We start from the raw sequence: 16,550 nt of genomic DNA on the forward strand, positions 1-16,550 counted from the left end.
CACGCAGAAAATTGTAAGGGAAGAGTAGTGGAGTTGAAAAATATAGTTCAGGCAGAGGATAATAGGAGAGGGGCAGAAGAAGGGAAAGGGAGAGACAGACATACAGACTGGGGGAAGGGTTAAATCAGTCAGGAGCAAAGAGGAACATAAGCAGATCAAAGTAAAGAGTTAGAAAATGAGTAAACTCTTATTAAAGCCAAAAAACTTTCAGAATATTTCAGTTCTGAGCACAGTGTGTGAGTGCAAGTTGGTGAGAGATTTATGGCCTGGCTTGAATAGCCTAGTAAAGGGGGTGGGAGAGGACTATTCCCTACTGGTGTTGGACTTCATGAAATCAAGACAAGCAGGTTTAATTGGTGAGATGGAAGAGAAAAAAACCCACCCACGTTTAAAGAATGAGTTAATAAATTATCAACAGAAATCAGCACATGAACTCAGAGAGAGTGCAAGATGCACGAGTGCACGTTTCTGCACCAGCAGTCAGCATTCATCAACTTATCCGTCCTTGTGGAAGGACAGAGATTACCCTCAGGAGCAGTATGCAAAAAAGGGATAATGCTTTACCACAGGACTCCAGGACTGGTACCAGCCCTTCACCATCTGCACTTCCCTAACGAAGAACAATAAAGAAGTCTTTCTCCAGGAGCCCTGCTTATTTCCCATAATTTATTTCCCTATAGGGAAATTTCCTTGGTGTTTCTCCAGGAACTTCTGTATTGCTCTCAGGAAGGGTGGGGAGAAATTACTACGCTGCTGATCAAAAGCCTGAGAGATACCAAATAAATTGTTCTTTTTAAGGCTGCTTTTATTTCTGGATGCTGTTATCGCTGTAATTTCTCGTGCTCAAACCACATAACATACACTACAGCCATTGAGCACTATTTTTATTGGCTAGGCAAATTATTGTACAAAGCACTTGGACATCTGCCGGGGAGAATTATTATAGTTATAAAGTAGGCATTTCTGGAGAGGAAATGAAAAGCAAGGAGGAGAAACAGAACCACAAACTTCCAGACCTTATCTCTGCTCTGGGATCCCTTTGTCAGAAGACTGTGACAGACGTGCATTTTCCCTGCAGCCAGGGAAACTTACTGTGAAACACATTAATGATGAGCCTAGTTCTGTTTTTAGAAAAGGTGTACAGGGACAATTTTTTTGAGTACTAAGGCTATTTCAACTATTGTATTTGCTATCTGCCAGAATACTAGCTAACATAGCAGCAGGTTTGTTTCCACATGACATTTAAAAAATAACTCTTCTTTACGTTACAACTATACATAATATCCAAATAAGAGCATTTATTATTCTCTGCTGCCCACAGACTTTATCTACTCACAGAAATTGTACGACTTTCACTATAAATGCCAAAAATAGAGATATAAAAACTCCTCCATCTGTGTGCTGTTATACCACTGTAAGTGCATTTAATTAGTATATCCATTCCTGTATGAGGAAGAGATTAAGCTCCATCTTTTAGCAACATGTTAATACCAGCATAGGAGTATATACACATGAAGCTATATTGTTGTAACAATTTGGGGTGCATGTGCGTGTGGAGAAGAAGATGTACAACTGCATCATGTGGTGTAGGAGTACACGAGGCACTGGTCAGCCTCCTCCTGCCCCTGCAGGCAGCCAGCACAGGCACCTCAATACAACAAGAAATAACGTAGAATCAGGCCTAACTCTTTTTTTTTTTTTTTTTTTTAAGTGTCCACTCAAGCAGAGGTATATACTTTTTTAACAGAGGTGCCCAGGATCACACTGTTAAGAAGCAAGAACACATATCTGGAATCAGGTGTTCATTATAAAAACACTGAAACTAATTAATTCCAAATATTCACTGTACTTGGTTGGCATCAATCAGAAATCAGAGATAATTTGCAAAAAACCCTTGTGACAGCTTTTTATAAAGGTAGGGTGTTTTTTTTTAAAAAAATATTTGACTTGATAATTTCATTTGCATTGATTTAAATCCCTGTCACAGCACTACATGCAGGATCAGTTCTTCAACTAGTATAAATTTGTGGATCTCCATATGGTGCTGATGCACACCTGCTGAGGATCTAGTGCTACAAATTCCCAATACTGCATATCAGTGTTATCAGTTCAGCTCCTCACACACCATCACAGTGCACGGAAACCAAGGCAAACATCGAGTAAAGCAAGCCCCTTAATTTGTAGTCCAGTTGACGACGAACTCTGGCATGGCAGGACAGAATTTTACTCTTTCCTCTCCTCCATTACTAATAGACTGGAGATCTCGGCACTTTTTTCATTTTCTCTCACTAACATCTGCTTACATCAAGCAAACAGATCTATATATACAGAAGTTTGTAGGAGCTGGGACACATAACCAGCCCTGCTTGGCTTCAGTGCCTTTATCCAATTCATAAAAATAATAAAAACAGTCATACTAAAAGCAACCACAAGCCTAGCAGGGAACTTATCTCACCACCCTGGGTCGATTCTGCCGAAGAAAGCTCTTCATATCTCCTCCAGCCATGAGCTCAAGCAGAATGAAGCGAGGCAGCGTCTGTAGACTAACACCGATGCACTGCACAATATTTTGGTGATTGAACTTACTGAAAGCCAAGATCACAGCAACATGGAAGAGAAAGACAGCATTAGTACCTGGCCGACATCCATCACGCTCAGTGTGTCTTGAGCTTTGACAGCCTGGATTGAAGCAAATCCTGATGCAGTGCAAGTTACCAAACAAATTCCTACTTCAGCCATATCAAAATGCCCCTCTGATTATGACAGCCCCAAGATCAGGCTTATGCCTTGCTTTGCCCATGAAGAGCTTTCAACAGAAGGTATGAAAAGCTGAAGGTAAAGCAGAGCCTTCTGTCTGTGAAGAGAGAATTTAACGGGCACACTGACTGAAAGATGGTGGTGACGTGAGAGGAAAAAGAAAGCTAAGCACTTCAAATATGCAAATATTATTGGCATTTGTGAAAAAAAATCCTGGCTGGTGGGGATTTTAATCCAGAATTAGTTATTTTAAATATACTGCTGTCTAGTCTGGTGGACTCAGTTCAGTATCTAGTGTGCTGAAGAGGGGCTCAGCTAATACCTACTACAGCAGCTGCTTACGCAATGGCTTTCTGCCTCTTACAAAAGAAAGCTGAGACTGTCAAGAAGCTTAGTAAGACTCAGTCATTAGAAAGTAGCATCTTCCCTTGTTTAGTGATTACCTGGATAATACACAAACTAAAAATGGAAAGGAAGCTGGGAAAGAGAGAGAGTTGTGTGCTCCTAAGTGAATCGAAGCACTCTGTAATCGATTGAAATTGCTCTTTTAAAAACATACATCAGTGTTACCTCCTGTTCAGCTGCCAAAGTTCTTGCAGACTTTAGGAAGTGGCACTATGTCATGAGATTCGTGCTTTAATATGAGAAAACTAGCATCTAGGTACGAGCTGGGCCAGACAATGAGAAGAGGAATTGCATGTTGCACAAATTAAAAATGCATAAATTCCGATCACTTACAATCAACCCTGACGATACTATTATTTTAAGGTCCCCCTTGATTATACTATTGTTTTAAGCTTATGGATTTGGGTTAATGAAGTAAATTCCAAGATTGGAATACTGAAAGTACAGGTGGTAATAAGAATGGCTGTCTTATCTTTTCCAGGCTGTCTTATCTTTTCCAGTACACTGTCAGAGGGCTGTGCAGATGAGACCTTATAAAGGTTCTGTCAAACTTGCAAAGACACCAAAAGCCAGAACACATCTAAGAGAAATGGCCACACTAGGAGAAGCGCTGTGTTCCATCTGTGCAACTACACGTGCAGAGCCATATTCACTACCTTATCCCTGCAGAGGTTTCGGAGTGTCTCACTCAGCTATTTTTGTGCAAAGAAAGGGTAAAAGCCCAGGACCTTCACTGCAAAAAGTGCTTACTTATGGCAAACAGTTCTACAGATAGGAAAAGCAAAAAGGCTGCAGTATGCTTTGCTACTGCCTGAAAACCAGAATGGGAAAAGCTTTTCACACTTTCTCCTTCTTCAGCTGCCAAACCTGCTCTTATCAAAACTCCTACTTTTATTTGCAAGAGATAATATAGTTTAAGCCGTTGCATCCAAGCCTAAAAACTTACCTCCCTGGCACAAAGCCTGTGTTGTACCACCTTGGTGCTGGTCTTGTGGAGGCTGAACTTCTGAGTTGCTGCACAGGTGGCTCTAATCTTTAGCTTTCCTATTGCTTTCTGTTTCATCATGGAAAATTTGTTTTAGCAAGGGCTTTGGGACATGATTTATACTTATCATAGAATGGTTTAGGTTGGAAGGGACCTTAGAAAGGGCAGTGGGATTCTTTGAAAAGGAAACATTTCAAATGCAGAATATGTTTGTACAAAAATGTTGTGCCTTTTTAGTCCTCTGAGCATGACCAGTAGAACCCACCAGCAGAATTTTTTATTCAGATGTTGAACTGGTTTTGGGTGGGATAGAGTAAATTTTCTTCACAGTAGTTCGTATGGTGCTGTGTTTTCTATTTGTGATCAAAACATTGATCACATTGATATTTTAGCTATTGCTGAGCAGTGCTTACATAGTGTTCAGGCTCCTGACGCTGCCCCACCAGCAAGTAGGCTGAGGGTGCACAAGAAGTTCAGAGGGGACACAGCCGGGACAGCTGACACAAGCTGACCAAAGGGATATCCCACACTATATGACACTGTGCTCAGCAACAAAAGCTGAGGGAAGAATGAGGAAGGGGGGTCATTCGTAGTTTGGCATTTGTCTTCCCAAGTAACTGTTACGCGTGATGAAGCCTTGCTTCCCTGGAAATGACTAAATACCTGCCTGCCGATGGGAAGTAGTGAATGAATTCTTTACGTTGCTTTGTTTACACGCCCAGCTTTTGCTTTACCTATTATGCTGCCTTCATCTCAACCCATGAGTTTTCTTAATCTTGCCCTTCCAATTCTCTTCCCCATCTCACTGCTGTGTGGGGCTCAGCTGCCTACTGGCATTAAACCACAACAGATGTGCAACAAAAGAACCTCAGTTACTTTGTTTGAGATGAACAAGTAGCTGAAACCAGTAACTCGTAGGCTACTAAAACACCATCTGGTGAAAAACAAGGCTGGATTTCTTTTCCGAACTCCAGCAAGTGAATTAACAATTCTTATTACCTGCATTACTCCTTTTCCCCCTGCCCACCATCAGTATAAAAACCTTAAACTATACCTTATAATCAATGCTTCCATCAGGAAATCCATCTCATCCTGCTCAGAGCAGACTTCTGGCAGGGTCTGTTGAGAGGTAAAGACAGTGAGGACCATCCCACCAAAGAACTGAGAACATTTACATAACCACCAGAGGAAAAGAAAAAAAATAAAAATAGACAAGAATGAGCATGTAAAATGTGAATCACTTCAGGAACCTACGAGGAGGGCCTCATCTTTTCAGTGCCCAGTTTATTGGACTGCACGTGCCCCATCTGGCCGTTAACGTTAGAACAGGAAACTGGTGACCTACTTGGAGTTTTTTGTGTGCATTTAACTGTATGCAGTGTTCTGGAGCAAAATAGCTTCAGGTACACATCAAGAAAGGCATTAGGTAGGGGCTTACAAATCTAGTAAGCACTTTAAAGTGACAAGGGTTAATTTATTTTCACTTTTCTATATGTCCACATTGCAGTGCATGCTTCCATGTCGTATGATATATACAGTCACATGATTTAAATAATTCTGTTACGTGGCCTTATAGCTTTCTCTCCTGCCAGCAGGTCTGGACAGCATCTGCCAGTCATGAACATGAACGGAGAGCGCAGGCAGCTATAGAAGCAGCGCCTGCTACTGTGCCCACTGTTTTAACATTACATGATGGTTTGGCCGCAGCTGTGTGTAGTGCCTGCTGCCAAACTGCGTGCAGAGAGGTGAGACATTTACTGCTCAGCATGGTGAAGCTGGCATGGAAACAGTTCTTGTCATCAGCAGTGTGTGCTACAGAAGACCGAGTTGCATTTTGCTAACTCAAATAAGTGATCGCTTCACACAGGACAGTGCAGATGATCTATTAAATTGGTGGAATACCCACAAACAATATGTGGAATATGTTGCAAATGTATTTTTTAATTTATCCCCAGTCTGCACCTGCTTCTTCTGCAAAGTCAGATCAGGACTCATACGCTCTCCCATGGAGCAAGTGAGCATGGCCACAGCTTGGGCCCCATGGACACACTACCAGTTTCCAGCCAGTGAGAGGAACAGCCTTTTGACGATGTTCAGGGTGTCCACTTTACAGGGAACTGGGTGAACAAGTGGGCAGGTGGGCAGACGGGGCCCTAATAAGTAGCCATCGTTGCTGAGACTTGCAAAACTGGTGACATCCTCGCTGGATTATCACAACTGAGCAACATGCGAATCTACTTCTGTTTGGCTCTGTGCTGTGGTGCTTCCTCCAGTCTGGGCTGTGAAACTGGTCTGGGCTGTTACAACGGCTTGCTAGTGTCTGCTCTGGGTTTTCATGCACATTTGTTCCGTGGCACAGGGAAGTTCATAACAAAATGCCATAATGTATGATATTTTCACTTTGTTTTTTTATGAGGGTTTTGAAGGACAGGATAAATAACAATAGAACTTTTTTTTTATTAATAAAATCTATGTTTTGGGCTGAACTCATAGAAGCAGGTTTGGTTCTCTGAGTCACAAGCTTATAAAAGAACAAAAGCAAGCTCTGAGCATCCTTAACTTCAGGGCTGAGTAACTGACAAATCCTGAGGCAACAGCAGTAATTTCACAGCAAATCAGCCTGTTATCTCTTGCCATTAATGACATGGAAATTAGCACAATATCACAATATATATTCACAGCAGCATATTTAACGCTGCAATACTAAGAGACTACCTGAAAGTTATGATAGGCAAACACTACTCTCAGTATAAAGGATATGTAATTGAGAAACAATACAAATTTTTAAATACGGTACTGTCATGTGAAAAACTTAGGAGAAAGCACTCAAAACCACTGAAATGCAGAAGTAATAATGTATAAAGCATTACTATAAATGTTTACTGTTTGATGTAACATTGATACTTCATGCTAATATTTGCCAGGGCTTTCTTTTCTTTATACAAGATTTAGAAATCCCCTTCTAGTCCACAATGCTCCCAAAATGTCTGTTTGTTGCTATTTTTTTCCCCCCTTAAGTTTCTTTTTTTATTGGCTGTTCAGATCTATAAGAATCAGTAATCGTAGAATGGTTAGAGTTGGAAAGGACCTTAAAGATCATCTAGTATCATCTAGCAAAATCATCGTGGCAGAAAAGTCATGGTGGTAGATTCTCTGCTGGAGTGAACTGATGGTCCTGTATTGATTTCAAGGGACCTATATTTATTGTGTTGACAGAGAATTTGTTATTTTATTTTAACTAGCCATATTATGCAGTCTCCAGGTGACTAATTCACACAACTTCCCATCTGAGGGCACTGATTCTATCTCCCCTGAGCAAAGGGAATGGAGCTTACAAAAGAGATTGGCCTTTTTAGATTCTCCTCCTAGTTAGATCACAACTTACAGCCATTAGGCATGCAGCAAACAAGACAGATGCTTTACTTTCAAGCTGCTGCTAGTGCCATACAGCTTAAGAATAAAATTTTATAATTCCCAGATGCAGCAATGCATGGAAACCAGCATCACACACATACATATGTCATTATGCATGTGATGAATGTGAATCTCCAACTGGAATAGTAATAAGATAATATGGCTTTTACAGGTAATTATTGTTGTATAAGAAACTTAGGGGTACTGACCTTGATAGCCACTTGAAGAGGGTTGGGATCCCCTGCAATGCCTATCACGGTTCCCTCATAAACCTCACCAAATGCGCCATGTCCTAGTGCCCTGGAAGGAAAAAAAGAGAGAGAACAGATGTTGCTATGCCCCTAGATCCAGCATTAGCCAAGCTCTTCATCCAGTCCAAGAACAGCAGTAGAACCTGCTCTAAGAGATGGAATCAACAACAGAGTTTTGTTTTCATCTCAAAGCCTCTGAAAATAACTTCTCAGTATTTTCTGTCATTGTGACTAAAGCAAGGAGGTTGGATCCTTACTGGTTCTGAGCAAATAAAGCAGCCTGCTCAATCCCAGGGCCCCATCACCAAGTGTGGCAAAAGCAAGGCAAGAAAGAACTGGAGAAAAACAGAATAAGGTAGCTGCAGGCTGATGTCTTCAGGAGATGGTATAAGACAGCACATGAGAATAATCAAGTTTCTCTTTCTAAAATTTACATAACTTTGATCAATATAATATGGATGGCACAGAGCCAAAGAGCAACCTAGCATGTTATTTCCTCGTGACAGGAAATTTCCTCGTGACAGGAAATGCTGAAAAAGAAATACTGCTACAGGGAGTTACTGCCAGGTGACAAGTGTAATCCAGCACATCATATAAAAGGACAGAGGTGAAATACCCTATGCTTTGTGCAGGGAGATGGAACAGGAGACTCATAAATTTATACTTCTGCTTGAGAACTTTATGGAATCAAAATATCTTCGAGAACATAGTAAGTGCCACATCTGTTGTATTTTGGCTGGCTTGGACTAGGTGCTTTTCAGTTAGTCAGACAGGTGGACCTTGCTTTCCTGTCCTGGATACTTGATGATGAGTAAAACAAGCATGTGAGCCCTACCTCTGCCTTTGCCTCAGGCTGCCTTTCCTGTCCTGTGCCAGGGAGCAGCCCCTGCTGCAAGCCTTACCGAAGCAGAGAGATGTTCTTCCGTGGGATCTCCTTCAGCTCACTCAGAGTGGCGGCCTTCCCTGCAAAGCAGTAGTTGGGGTTGTAATCTGTCATGATGGCTGATGTGCGGATTTTGCTCAGTTTATATTCTGGGCTCTGCAGTCGTGCTCTGCCTCCTTCCAGCTGCTGCTTCTTAAGGTGATAAACTGGGGGTGGGGAGAAAATAAAAATGCACAAACAAGATCAACACTTGGAGAGAAAAGACAATGCTGGCCACGCAGAACAGAAAGAAACCAACTCTGTAATTATAAATGTTCAAGAAGTATCGCTGGCTTACCAGTATCACGTTCTTCTCCATGCTCTGTAGTGATTTAACACTGGATATGCAAACTCCTGCAGAGTCCTAATCACCTGGGAGCAACTTAGGTTTCCTCTGCTTCTTTGTACATTGGCTGAGGAAAGGCTGCTCCACAAGACACCTTGCTGGCATCAAGTCCCAAAAAGCACACCATCTCCCTGAATTAATTATATGTTTAATTACAGGCTGTGACTTCAGCCTATATAGCAGTGGCTACTAAAGAAATGCCTGCTAAGAGGGCTTCCCAAGCTCTTTTGCCAGTAGCAAATACCAGAACAGAGCAGTTCTGGCACTTTGGAGTTATGTTTGTGCATATGCTTGTGGGATCATGTGTGGGGCGGTGATGTTTCCTATGACTTCTTTCTCCCTGTCCCTCTCATCCATTTGGGAGACCACAACACTCTGGCTCCAAGTAGAAGTATGTGGTTGAATGGTTCCCTTTTGTCTAATTTAGCTGGGAAAAGCCAAGTCAAAGGGTGATAAGGAGTAAGAGTTACTTACTGATAGATAGGCTGCCACAAGTCAGGATCATTCCAAGCACCACAATCACAGCCACAACAGCAACGAGGAGTGGGAGAGGAAGGTGTCCCTCTGGGATAGGACTCTGGGGCACTGGATAAAGAAAAATTAGATATGTGTTAATCAGAAAACAATCAAAGCTGCTGTAGAGCATCCCTCTCAAAGTCCTATTTCAGAAAACAATACAGAGATCATGGTCAGACTATCTTATAAAAATTACAGCAAATCCTTCTAAAGCCCTGGAGGCAGAAAAAATACCTAAATAATTTTAAAAACATTCTGAAGATAGAAAACTAACTGATAAAACACAGACTGCTTATCTGTTCTTCAGCTTTTTACTAATGGGTAACACCACTGCTCTCAAGTTGAAACTCTACAGCCTTGATACTTTGGAATTACAAGAGACTGTGTTAGAAAATAACAGTGAATATCAGGCATCAGGTGAAAAGACACAGTGGGAAACTGCTGTGGAAGGAAGTAATTTGTGGCTTAAATAACTCAGCAGTAGCTGGTATGTTATACCAGAGAGGTATTTCTGCTTAAATATCTGATACACTGTGCCCATTCAGGAAATTTACACTGTGTCTTTTTACTGGTATTTTACCTTCTGCCTAATCTAAACCTGAATTTTGAAGACGTTGATAGAGATGCAGCTCAGTGTTTAAGGAAAGGACATCAGGAATTTTCAGCCATATGTCTGACTGACATTTCTCATAACGCTGTGTACACCGGAGCCACCAGCTGTAACTCGGGGACGTGACCATCAAAAAAGCCAGGAGGAGAGATGATACAAAGCACACAGACATTATCCAGTGAGGATAAAACTCCACATCTTACCAGTGCAGGTGACGTTGTCGTTGGCTAGCACAGCCCCCATCTCACATTGGCAAACTGGCAGGTTGGTGTCTGGGTCCCGCTTACAGTTGTCTGAGTGGCAGTGGCTGCAGTTAAGATAGATCTGAACCTCCACCTCACCATGACTCTCCATGGCTGAATGAGGAACCAGACACAAAAGGTGGGTTTAGTTTAGCTTTTCCCATCTTGTTCCGGTAAGGGAAAAAAATAGAGCAAGTACCTATAACTTCTCTCCTTCTCTGCAGTAGAGCAGATAGTCCAACACAGTGTGGACACCTTAGAGGGGCCAGGAGGGAAGAAGAGATTGGGTGCCTCAAGCAAACAGAGAGGTCTTGAAGTGAATTGACCTGGAAATGTCTGGGACTGAGGTTGTGAAGTTGAACTTGATGACTGGTATCTCTCCTGGCTTAGAGGTTGAGAGGAAAAAGGTCCCAGAGCGCTATAGATGCATTTAAAGAAATCACCATATCTAAAGATCTGGCCTGCAGAGTGAAATATGCCTGAATGAAATCCATAAAAAGCAAAGAAAGGAGGAGATGGAGCAGGAAAGAGGAAATAGAGAGGAAGAAGAAAAAAGGAGGAAGAAAAGAACTATGAGGAATAAGTAGTAGTATATCGTACCTGCCAGGGGATGCAAGAAGATCTCTCCAATGGGGTTCACAAAAGAGATGCCATCCTGCCCACTAGCTGTGATATCATCATTATCAGAGGCATGCCCCCCTGGGGAAAGAAAGAATATGGCTAGCCAATCAGTGCTGCATGCTGCAAAAATGTGATGCCTTCGAAGGGCTGCATTCGTTCCTGGCTCTTATCACCTGGGGTCACCCTGCAACCTTCCAGGGATATATTAATAGGTATGGTGTCCTTGATGGATAAACACTCACTTGACCCAGCCAAGCCAGTACAAGGCTAGGGAAGTGACTTATTCCAATGTCGGTTTCTCAGTTCAGCAAGGTAAAAATATATTTGCTTTAAACAGAAAAAAGAAATGGAACATCTTCTGTGGGCAACCTGGGGACAAATGAAGGGGCGATTCAGCACGCCTTCCAAATACTAAATCATGTAGCAACCCTTCTATAACCTTGATTTCACCAATTAAAGACAGATGGTGGACAGTGGGGCAGGTTCACCTTGAAGTATCTGTGAATCATCTTCTGCAGTAGCGTACCTCTGCACTGAGAGCTCCCACCCTTAACCGCAGGTGCTCTGAAGGGTACAAAATTAGACAGCATGACTATTCCTCCAACAGACCTACCTCTGTAGCCTCCACCTCCTCCACCAGAAGTACAAGCTCCTCCTCCCCCACCAAAGCCACCAGAGGTGGCCCACTGGAGCTTGGCTAGTGCTTGAGGACAAGCTCGACCCCCTTCTCCACCTTCCAGAAGGGACTTCCCAGTCTGAGGAAACAGAGTCTCATCTTGCCAGCCACCACCTCCACCTTCACAGTCAGAGAGTGAGAGAACAAAACGAGAACAAGTGAGGGAAGCACAAGCAGAGGAAAGTAGGAGAGAGACTGTAAAGAAACAGAAATTGGACCTTTGTAATTTCTTAAGTGGCTGTATTCAAGTTAACTCCTTCTTTAAGGGTAAGAGAATATACAGAGAAGCTCCTTGTTGCCATGGATAATAACAAAGTGGAAACCTAATGCACAACCTGTGTTACGTGCTGCACCACCAGCACCTTAGCACCAATTTCTAGTAGCATTAGGGAAATAAGGAGCCCACCACTCCCCTTCATGATAACTGGTTAGGGCTTTCAGCCACGTGAGATGCTGAGCTCCCTGGGGAAATAAAAAATAAACTGGATTTCCTCATCTCCCTCTAGTGGCTCCTCTATAAGGCTGTTACAGCAGGAGATGGAGAACCACTGGACTTCTTTGTTTCTTAGGAATGGATTCTAGGCACAGCTGCTACAAGATTATAAATAAGCTTCCAATTCTGGTATAATTCCCACAACATAATTCTTGCTATTAGGGTTTCAGGGGAGTATCAGGAAAAAAGTCTTCTCTTCAAAGGCCATTGTTACAGTGTGGAGGACTGTGCTCCATCCCCCAGATATCATTTTCACTGAGTCATTTCAAAGAAGAGAGGAGCTCTCCGATGGAATAGTCTCTACTGGAGTACTCATCACCTGTCTTTTTATCTGGTGACATGCCATATAAGACATCCTTTATAGACTACCAGCATATTTCTATGACCTACTGCCACAGAAAAACTTCAAAAGACCAAAGAGAAGCCCCCCACTTTATGCCTACAGGACAACTTGCATATTCAGCCATCTGATTCAGACCCTGCATGGTTTCAGCGTCTCACCTGCTGCCCCAGTCCTCCCACTGACTCCAGGTACTGCAGTGCTGTTCTCAAATTGCTCCAGCGGTATGTCATCCAGGGAGCTGTCCTGAGCCTTCAGATAGGCTTTTCCTCCTCCTCCTGCTGCGATGAGCAAAGGTTCGAAAATCCCATCCTTCTGCTGGAAAACCCCCCATCAAACATCAGAAAAACTTCACATCCCTTGGATATGTGAACTCACATAAACTCACCAAAGAGCATGAAAGCATCCCAAAGAAGACTGGCCTAAGGCCGGGGCAATGCTACTGATTGTTTCCTAACTGCACTACAAAAATGTTTTACACATTGTTTCTGTGTACAAAAATAACACCAGGGGTTTGGGATTTTTTTTTTGGTAGGACTGTTGCCAATTTTACAGTGGGATCCTGGTGTGATTCCCAGACCTGAGCTGTCAAGAACTGAGGAACAAGTTCAGCTAAGTTAGTGACAGTGACAAGTATGATCAAGGATATGAAAAGAGATGAAGGATTTAAATTAAAACAACAAAAAGTCAAAGAGAGACACAAGGATAGGGAGGGACGGAGAGGGGAACTCCTTTTTCATCACCTTTTTTTAAGAACTGAGTATCATATGCCATGATTGGCAATGAGAGCTAGTCTCTCAGCCGGACACTGCTCAGGGAGTATGCAAAGAGGAAATACTTACTCTAAAGATGTAGGTTGCTCCTCCTCCACCCCCACCTCCTCCAGCCCAGTCCTTCAGGTCTTTTTTTTTTTTGTAATCATCTTCAATGAGAGATGACTCCCCTAAGCAGATCTTCTGGGTTTCAGGATTGCCCTGAAAGGAGACAAGAGATGCACTCAGATATCAGCAAGAGGCAATTCCAAAGAATTCATGCTGAAAAGAGGCAACTTTTGAGCCTATGTGATAAAAGGACTTTCAAATCATTTGGTCTAGCATTAGAAGACACATATAAGCATTCATGTAACCAATTTCTGTTTGTCATGAGTAGGTATTTTGTCATTACATATGTCTAATACAGGGGCCACTGTAGTTAGTGTGAAGATTCCTACTGGTTTTGATAGGCTTTGGATTCAGACCTTAGTATTTAAACACAGTGCAGCCACAATACTGCTGGATGCGTCCATAAATAATATTAAATTATCTGAAATCCTGGCAGACAGAAAGAAACCTAGGCTGTGGAAAAATAAGAGAGGGAGCACACAACTCTCGCCTACTAGCTCACTACTTAAAATAAGCAGAAGAAAGCTGATGAAGAACTTATTTCAAACACAAGGAGCTTAAAGCAAAGTTTTTGTGGGCTTCATATTTGTTTGTGCATTTTGGGATTGTTTTTCTTTTCAGAGTTCTTTATATTTGTTCTGGGATTCTTTCTAACTTGGTTTATTGGTTCTTCCCAGTCTCCTGACTGGATTTCATTGTTGGATCCTGGGATTTCTATCTTTCATCACCAAATCCCAAGCCACCCACTGAATCTCACTGAATCGTATCTGCAAAGCCTCTGTCCACATGTGCTTGTGCAGCCCTCACCCCAGGGCAGGCATCCTCCCCCTGCTGCCCCACTAAGATGTACAGCAGCTCATCTTTCTCCAGCTGGAAGGTGGCCGAGATGAAGACCCCGTGGGACCTCTTATTGTGGTTTTTGGCTCCCTTCCCTCCAGCTGCTCCATAGGCAGAAATCCTGGAAGAAAAAGTAAGCAGTAAGTAGTTAAAGAGGCAAATCTCATACTTCTCATCCTCAAACCAACTCCATCTGCAAGCTCTCCCCAGCTTGCAATCCCAAACAGGCATTGATCCCGAGCAGGCTCCCCTGCTGCAGCATCTCATGGCTATTCTTTGTCTGAGACCCATGCAGCCAAGGCTGCTCAAAAGGATAGACCAACTCTACACTACAGCACTGGAGACAGACTTCAGGAGCAAATAGCATGAGCTAGCATAGCCAAATCTAGAAGACCAAGGCTTTGGGACTGAAATGATGGCAGCACTTCTACTTGATCACATGCCCACAGTCACTCATGTTCTGATCTAAGTCTCCACTCCACACTTCCAAGCTTTGCGGTAGCTCAGACACAAATCCTTACAGCTAGCACTCCTATTTCTCTCTTACTTCACTGCTGCCTCCCCCCACTCAGTACAGATGGTCCCACATTTATGCTTCCTGAAACTCCACAAACAAAAAATAGTTAAATTTGTCTGCCTTTCCAGCACACACTGATACTCACCTGTATCGATTTGTAGCTGGCACTCTCCAGACTTGCACTCCCCGGAGCCTGCCCTCTTTCTCCACAGACACTGACACGTTGCTGTTCTTATAGGCACTGTCACACTGAGCTTGAGTTGGCCCATGTGGACCACTGGCACCACAGGTTGTGAACCACCACAGAACAACAGATGTGTCCCCTGTGACCAAAACAGCAAGAATTGGGGCATATGTGAGCTTCTCTTTATTTCTTAGACATCTGCAATTGGCTGCATGGAATTGGCTGGATGGCTGCACTCAAAGAGTTGTGGTCAATGGCTCGATGTCCAAGTGGTAAGCAGTGACGAGTGGCATTCCTCAAGGGTTGGTACTGGGGCCAGTACTATTCAACATCTTTGTTGGTGACATGGATGTTGGGATTGAGTGCACCCTCAGCAAGTTTGCCAACGACACCAAGCTGTGTGGAGCAGTCAACACAGTGGAGGGAAGGGATGCTATGCAGGGCAATCTTGATCTTGATAGGCTTGAGAGGTGTGCCTGTGCAAACCTTGTGAAGTTCAACAGGACCAAGTGCAAGGTCCTGCACTTCTAAGGAGAAGGACTTGGGGATGTTGGTCAATGAGAAACTCAACATGAGCCGGCAACGTGCGCTCACAGCCCAGAAGGCCAGCCACATCCTGGGCCGCATCAAAAGAAGCATGGCCAGCAGGTTGAGGGAGGTGATTCTGCCCCTCTACTCTGCTCTTGTGAGACTCCACCTGGAGTACTGCATCCAGCTCTGGGGCCCCCAACATAGAAGGACATGGACCTGTTGGAGCGAGTCCAGAGGAGAGCTGTGAAGGTGATCAGGGGGCTGGAGCACCTGTTCTAAGAGGACAGGCTGAGAGCGCTGGGCTTGTTCAGCCTCGAAAAGAGAAGGCTCTGGGGAGACCCTGTAGTGACCTTCCAGTACTTAAAGGGGGCCTACAGGAAAGATGAGGAGAGACTCTTTATCAGGGAGTATAAGTGATGGGACAAGGGGTAATGGTTTTAAACTAAAAGAGGGTAGATTTAGATTAGATATTGGGAAGAAATTCTTTACTCTGAGGGTGGTGAGGCACTGGAACAAATTGCCCAGAGAAGTTGTGGAGGCCCCATCCCTAGAAGTGTTCAAGGCCAAGTTGGATGGGACTTTGAGCAACCTGGTCTAGGGGAAGGTGTCCCTGCCCAGGACAGGGGGAATTAGAACTAGATGATCAGTAAGGTCCCTTCCAACTCTAACCATTCTATGATTCTATGATTCTCTAAATTCACAGAACTATAAAACCAAAGGTCAAGTGTCATTGAAACAAACAACTGTCCCTGATGATATCTTTTCTTAATGATCCTTTGATAACAAAATCCACATTATTATTATTCACAAAGAACATTAATGATTTTTATATAAAAAACAGGTGATCAAGAGAAAGACCATGTTGCAGTAGCATATGCTATGTACAGGGCTTTAAAACTCAATATAGAATCATAGAATAGTTTAGATCGGAAAGGACCTTGAAGATCATCGAGTTCCAACTCCCCTGCCATAGGCAGGGGCACCTCCCACTCGACCAGGGTGCCCAAGGCCACGCCCAGCCC

At 43.2% G+C, this 16,550-nt stretch overlaps 1 protein-coding gene across 1 annotated transcript in view; it reads right to left on the bottom strand.

Annotated features, from left to right (window-relative positions):
• The window catches only part of LTK (leukocyte receptor tyrosine kinase), a 99,823-nt gene that overhangs the window by 7,167 nt on the left and 76,106 nt on the right, over positions 1 to 16,550 (bottom strand). Inside the window, exons 12-23 of the mRNA XM_009895724.1 lie at positions 14,959 to 15,136; positions 14,267 to 14,417; positions 13,421 to 13,552; positions 12,740 to 12,896; positions 11,683 to 11,865; positions 11,049 to 11,147; positions 10,410 to 10,562; positions 9,555 to 9,665; positions 8,715 to 8,901; positions 7,771 to 7,861; positions 5,202 to 5,266; positions 2,456 to 2,585 (exon numbers count right to left, since the gene is read on the bottom strand). Of these exons, the coding sequence (XP_009894026.1) occupies positions 2,456 to 2,585; positions 5,202 to 5,266; positions 7,771 to 7,861; positions 8,715 to 8,901; positions 9,555 to 9,665; positions 10,410 to 10,562; positions 11,049 to 11,147; positions 11,683 to 11,865; positions 12,740 to 12,896; positions 13,421 to 13,552; positions 14,267 to 14,417; positions 14,959 to 15,136 (1,637 nt within the window). The remainder of the gene's footprint in view (positions 1 to 2,455; positions 2,586 to 5,201; positions 5,267 to 7,770; positions 7,862 to 8,714; positions 8,902 to 9,554; positions 9,666 to 10,409; positions 10,563 to 11,048; positions 11,148 to 11,682; positions 11,866 to 12,739; positions 12,897 to 13,420; positions 13,553 to 14,266; positions 14,418 to 14,958; positions 15,137 to 16,550) is intronic.

Source organism: Charadrius vociferus, unplaced genomic scaffold (genome assembly GCF_000708025.1).
Source record: "Charadrius vociferus isolate BGI_N301 unplaced genomic scaffold, ASM70802v2 scaffold111, whole genome shotgun sequence".
Lineage (NCBI taxonomy): Eukaryota > Metazoa > Chordata > Aves > Charadriiformes > Charadriidae > Charadrius > Charadrius vociferus.